The following is a 6,802-nucleotide window of genomic DNA, read 5'->3' as shown; positions in this document are numbered from 1 at the left end:
ATGGAACTGTCCCAGCTCCTCCATGAGATCAGGGCAAAGTATGAAACGCTCATCACCAGAAATCAGATAAAGACCGTCATCTCAGCAAGGACCCAGGTAATGACTGCATACAGCCATACACCTTCCAGAGTAAGGAGACAATCCCTGTCTATACAATTCCTCCCTCAGCCTCTATGAGGTACAGTATTTCCTTTTCAATGCAGCATATTATTGGGGAAGGGATTTTACTGCAGTAAGAGGTGAACTAGAAGATACGGAAATAGATTTTGGTTAGGGTATGAAATTCACACTGAACGAATGCTGTAATTCATCTGGATGTTTTTCTGTACCTGCAAGAGTGATATTGTTATGATTTAAAGGATGATGGCATATGCTGTAACATGGTAACCTCTAGCACCATTTAGTTATCCCAGAGGAAAAGAGAATCTTGAAAATCAAAGGCAATGTAAAGAATCCATTTATATAGAGAAAGCTTTACCCTTTTTAGCACCTACATTAAAGAAAACTGCCTTTTCAGGAACTATTTTATATTATCCACAGTAAAACTGTTATACTCTTCAGCAAATATAATTTGTTCTTTCATACAGATTGATTAAATGTTATCAACACACAATGCTACTGTTACAGATTTACATGCAAAACATCTCTAAAACCCAACTGAACTTTGAAATAAAACGGCAAAACAATATTCGGCCATCAAACATCAAGAAATCCAGGGTGAAAATTAGGTATTATATCACCTTGTTGTACTTCTTAGGCATTGCAGAAATTCTGAAGGTTTATTTTAACCACAGGCCAGACTACTGCTGCAATCTGGCTGATCTACACAGTAATCCAATGACACACAGCAGCTATAAACTAGATAGTTAAGTTTATATTTGTGTTTGGCACAAAGCAGCCAATATATATTGATATACTCTTGTCACATAAGTTCTGCAGTACCCAGGCAAAAAAGGGTAAGCAAAGAATACTGAGTGTTCACTTGTGGATTAGCCAAATCTAGATTTTTCACCAAAATGATGGCATGGTAAAATGACAATAGGTCAGTATGTTATGGGAGAAAAAAGAAACTTAATTGACTTGCTTCATAAGACCTGAACTAAAGAGTTTATTTTCTCAGAGTTGATGGCATCATAAGAACCTACATAAAGCAGTAGAATATGCAAAAGAACATGTATTGTTTCAAGTGCTTTTGGTACCTTCACCACTTGCAGTAAAACTTAAAAAGGAAAAATAACTTTCATAAGCAAAACAATCATTCTAGAAGTTAAATGCATGAAGATATTATCCAAATCAAAGATGAGCCCAATCTAAAATGACCCCACACATGCTCAGGATTGGCTTAAAAAAACTACTTTTAACAGGATTCAAAAAAAGCAAAAAATCCACATTTTCTTGCAAACACAATACAGTGCTTGTTCAACTATTTCCTTTTTCCTAAGAATAAGCTTCAGCCTTAAGGGTGGCAAATTATCTCAAATAATATTTTAGATTGGGATTAAGCTTAGAACAGGCACTGCACTTCTGAAGTGTCACATTTAACAGAGGTGACAGCATACACTCAGAGAACATGCTAATTTTTCCTCCCTGTGATGGGTAAACCTTAAATAACCTGTCCTTAGAGGACAAGGAAAAGTTGTAGATTTGGATAAAGATGGAATTCATATTTCAATGAATGGAGGTACTTGCTCTCAAATGACAATCTGAAATCTAGTCAATGACTAGATCAGGCAAAAACATAATTACAGCAATAGTCAACTGTGATATATTCATGCAACCACTCAAAAGGGCTCCCTCTCATTAAAGCTGTTCTTAGAAATCAAAAATACATTAAAAACAAAGAACCTTAGTCAAACCTGGAAGCTTGAACTGACTGCAGTTCCTCTAACTTCCATGAAGTTAAGCCCATTTACTCCAGAGGTGAGTAGGATCTCAGTACAACTGGTTAATTTGAATGGGAATTCCTCTACAACAAATTTGATAGGGATAAAGATGTGGCCAACTACTTCCCAACAAACACAGCAGGGCAAGGGCTTCTCATCTACATGGTACATAAAATATTAACTCATTACTGTTAGCTTTAACAAATTTATATGACTTAAAAAATCCCAACTAGATATATTAAGGTATCTATTTTTATTATTTGAATATTTTTTAATATTGTTATCTTTTTTACATCCCCTGTAGCTAGAAGCAGCTACAATTACAAGAATGGACAAAGATGCAGAAGCACTAAAGGCAGCCAGAGCAGAACTCTGTGAAGCGAGACGGCAGTGGCACCACATGCAGATTGAAATTGAATCTCTCCACGCTGTGGTAAGCATCATAAAATGAAACTTGAAATCTCCTGGAGAAAATCCATCTTTTTCTTGATGTAAACTATTCCACAATTCAGTTCCTGTAACAATCACATCCACTATACAGCGGAAGTACAAGACAGAGAGAAATGCATATCTTTGCAGTGGACTTTCAGCTCGTCGCACAGAGCACTAACCAACAAGCAATAACCCAGTCATTGGCTCATGTTGAAGGGTATCATGTGTTTTGATTCAGGATCTGCCATTCAATAGAAACATCTTGTCATGTTTTCACACCTGCCAAACGTATATTTGCATGATACTCCCTTATTAAGGTCCCGGTCATTCTGCCTAACCAATTTGCATCAGGTTTATAACTTTATTTGAATGTGTGGACCAAATTTATCAATTCATTCATGATATATTTTCAGGAATTTACTGAATTCAGTAATATAGATAAGCTACAAGAGCACACAGACCACTCAGTTTTCGTACAATACTGAGCTGGGTATCGTTTCAACCAAACAGGTAAAATCAGAGACCTGTGAAAACAATGGTAGTGGATTGCTGGTACAACAAAAGGCTACATTTTCTTATCCTGTCTTAAATTATTACAGATTTTACTGGAAAATTTCTCAGCAAAAGTGTTATCTTGAAAGTTTTACTCCTGTTCCTAAAGAATATACTTAGAAGAACCCGTGTAAAAATACACAGATTGTTAATGAAAAGTACATATAACATCTTTACACATATACTTTCCAAATCTTAACATATGAGTTCAATTTCACAGGAAAAGGGTTTGGAACGTTCATTGCGTGCCACAGAGCAGCAGTACCACATGCAACTACAAAATTTAGAAGCTGAGATTGAATGCTTAGAGAAGGAGCTACTGGAAGTGAGAAGAGGTATTGAGAAACAGCTTCGAGAGCATGAAATTCTCCTGAACACAAGGATGAAACTGGAGGAGGAGATCGCAACATATCGCAGTCTGCTTGAGCAAGAAGAGAACAGGTACCTGCTGTAGAGGAAAAGTACACAGATTTATCTTCCATTTCAGAACTTCTCATTGAAATAACCATCAGAATTGTAAATATATGAACCAATCATTAAAAGAATTACAGTATAAAATCCTTAGAAATGGTTTAGTTGTAACTTAACTTCACTGATTCCACGGTTTCTGGAGGTCAGAGTATCTCCACGAGGCATTGCAGATAATAGCACGCTTAATGCACCCTCACTCGAGGCCCCATGTGTTGACGTAGACTTTGTACCCCATTCGCTGCCTGATGTGGGTTCTGTTTGTCTCAGACCATTGATGAAGCAAGTCCACACCCGTGAAGTTCTGGGAGAGGAGTTCATGTCTCATCCCATGACAGATGTCCGTCTGCATGTGGAGTTCATACTACTCGGTATCACTCAAAGTGTGTTAAGGCACACATCAGGATGGTATTTAAGAACATGCCTTCCAGTGACACTTTGCTGTGGTTGTAACTCTTCATGTCTGCCCTTTCCCTGGTACACAAGCACCAGTATTTGGAAATGTAGACATGAAAGAGGCAGCTTTACAGATGTAAACAACAAGGAGGATACAGAAAAGGCAAAATATCATGGCTTGCACTGGTATCTTAACAAAACCAGACACGCGACTCTCAAGTCTTTCAGTGGAACATTGCCTCCCTCAGTCTTTTCTACAGAAAGGGAGAGTTTCAGTCCAGGAATCTCACACATCTGCATAAGAAAATTCCAAACAGGGGAGTCAGTTTCAGATTTAATGCTTCTAATTCTGTGAAAATACAATTCAGTACTAATAAAATTAAATAACTCTTCCTAGCACACAACAAACTGACTAAAAACTGTCCAAAAATAATGAACCAATTGCACAGATATTTTCAGTAAGTTTCTTGAGTTCTATACTCAGAATGAGAAATCCTAACAAATAGTTACTACAATCAAACAGAACTTCTCATCGCTCTCATATTTTTAAATTTTTCATAGCTGTTCGTAAGACAAGTTTTGGATTAAAGTAATTCAATATCATTAATGACTCTAATAATTCTTATTTTTGCAGGTTTCGTTGCTCTGTACCTGACCAGAAGGATGACAAAAAGCCTACCACTAGCAAGATTGCCTTCACACTGCCTTCAAGTGAGTTTTTAGACCCTTTTCTCTCAGGGGATTATGACCTTAAAGGAGGTTCCTAACTGCTGACAAATTACTGGATATTACAAAAGGATCATCTTCCAATGCAGCAGAAGGAAAAATACCTCTAGGTGTTGCATCCTGACCTTACTCTTCTGCATGCCTAGCCTATCTGCATTTTCTTTTACAGATGGTGTAAAGAAGCACGAAACTGAGAAGATGGAACTGATGACAAAACAAGCAATCCTAGATGGAAATATTATGAAGGAAAGCGCTGAAGCTCATGGCACTGTACAGTAAGCTAAACATGAATTTAAAAAAATAACAATTGAAAGTAAATGGTGGACATTACATTTCAGTAGCTTTGAGTTTTCCTTTATTTACTGTCTGTTATATCATGCCCATACAGCCAAGAAGCTCCAGAATAACAGTGAGAGTTCTTGAAGGTATATTGAATGGCATGTTTTAACAATACATTAAATTTTAAAAGTTCTTTTTATTAGCATTTACTTCATAAGCTAACAATATCATGATGATGCTTCTGATTTGTAATTTCTATTTCTGTTAAGAATGAAACTATGAATAATTCATCTAGATAGGGCTGAAAGCAAAAGAGCCCATACCATGTTTGCAGAGTCCCTCTGGGGCATATTTATGCACATAAATTCAGGCTTGGCTGCTCTAACTTGCTATTTGGCAACTCTTACTTTTCACCAATTATGAACAGGGAACAGAGAGCTTGGCTCCTAAGTGGGCATGTGAAAGTCTGTTAGTATGTACTATTCACCTTAAATTACTTTAATAGTATTGGATTGCCTCATTCTTTTTTTTTTCCTGCTGCTCTTTAAGCTCTTTAGTAGGCTAGCATTTAACATTACATTTAAAACAAGCTATAGTGTACTGTGTCACTAATACTTAACTGTAATCAGCTGTTGAAAACATGTAGAAATTCAGATGAAAGATTAATGCCATCATATGGTCCATGATACACAGTCCATACCTGAAGCTTATTTTCATACATAAGCTTTATTCATCTTACACAGCCAGCCAGATTGGCATGGGGCTACTTGGCTGGGTAAAGTGTAGTCTACCCAAGTAAGGGCCCCAGAGTCAGACTTTTAGATCCAGATCCTAACACATACTTAGAGGATTAAATCAATAGGATTTGGGTACCTAAACATTATTGAATCAGCTGGGTTTTCAATTCTCTGTATTTTATTTCTGACTTTTTTTTCTTTTTTAATTTAATGTAGATCTCTGTTCTGAGGTTTGGATCTGAACTAGATTGTCCTCCCTATTTCGAAGGCTTTCAGATGCAGGAATTCTGTCCTGCCCACTATAGTACAGAGGTTTCTTGCAAAGTTTTTGAGCTTGGATTCCAAACTTCCTCCTTGGAAACAAACTGCCTGATGTGTCTGGAGCAGTGGTTTTGTATCTGTGTCTACTTAAAAGTACAAACCCAAGAATATAATGAACTCTCACCCTTTATTTAGCTTTTCTGGAGAATGAACCTGTGTTAAAAAAGAAAAATTCTGGTGTCTCAGTACCCATCTAAAATAACTTAACACTTTATTACACAATTTTTCTCCACATTTCAAAAGCAGTCCTGAAGATAGATAATTCACATTGCCTACAGGATCATAAATACATTTGCTTTATTGTTTCAGGACAGAGAAAGTGGATGAAGTTATTAAAGAATGGGAAGGTTCTTTCTTTAAGGACAACCCTCGCTTAAGGAAAAAATCCGTTTCATTGCGCTTTGATCTCCACCTAGCAGCAACGGATGAAGGATGCTTACACACTAAAAAGAAAACTCTTCCCGACATTGAAGTCAGGCTGGTAATGAGGAGATCTTGCAGTATTCCTTCTATCAAACCTTAACCTACAGCAAATTAACCCAAAGTTCATCTCCAACGGGCTCTGGAAATAAATTGTAGATGGACTTAGACAGCCTGCTATCTTGTTAAAACTACAAAATCTTACTAAGTACTTTGATTAATACAATAAAAACATACAAGTCTTTTAAAAGAAAGGGAGAAGAGCAAGAAAGTTAAGATTCCAAGAAACCTAACTTCTACTAGTTTTATACTCTGGGTGCAGCCCTTTAGTTTTCTCATTATTGTTGTTGTTTTGTAGTATTTCACCAAATATTAAAAAAATTAAACTATAACTTTATACTTTGACATATCCTGCCTTTGTAAAAGAGAACTTGTTTTCTCTTTCTGGAAATGAAATGCATATTTCATTCTCTTAATTATTCAATATTGCATACATGGAATGACTGATGAATCCTTGTAGTAATTTATATCACAACTGTCATACTTCTTGAAATATATTTTAAAAAAACACTTTCTAACAGCAGAAAT

The 6,802-nt window shown here is 36.4% G+C and overlaps 1 protein-coding gene across 2 annotated transcripts; it reads left to right on the top strand.

Moving 5' to 3' along the window:
* On the top strand, window positions 1-6,317 carry KRT222 (keratin 222). 2 transcript variants are annotated; one of them, XM_009696312.1, is made up of 6 exons: window positions 1-96; window positions 2,188-2,316; window positions 3,088-3,308; window positions 4,366-4,442; window positions 4,627-4,732; window positions 6,104-6,317. In XM_009696312.1, the coding sequence occupies exons 1-6, from the start codon at window positions 1-3 to the stop codon at window positions 6,315-6,317; spliced, it is 843 nt and encodes a 280-aa protein (XP_009694614.1). The 2 variants fall into 2 exon arrangements, with proteins under 2 accessions (XP_009694614.1, XP_009694613.1); XM_009696311.1 differs by having other exon boundaries at window positions 4,366-4,446; window positions 4,604-4,732.
* The last annotated feature ends 485 nt before the right edge of the window (window positions 6,318-6,802 follow it).

The sequence above is a fragment of the Cariama cristata genome, unplaced genomic scaffold, assembly GCF_000690535.1.
Source record: "Cariama cristata isolate BGI_N322 unplaced genomic scaffold, ASM69053v1 scaffold46562, whole genome shotgun sequence".
Taxonomy (NCBI): Eukaryota; Metazoa; Chordata; class Aves; order Cariamiformes; family Cariamidae; genus Cariama; species Cariama cristata.
The sequence above is the reverse complement of the archived record's forward strand: the minus strand, read 5'-3'. Positions and strand labels throughout refer to the sequence as shown.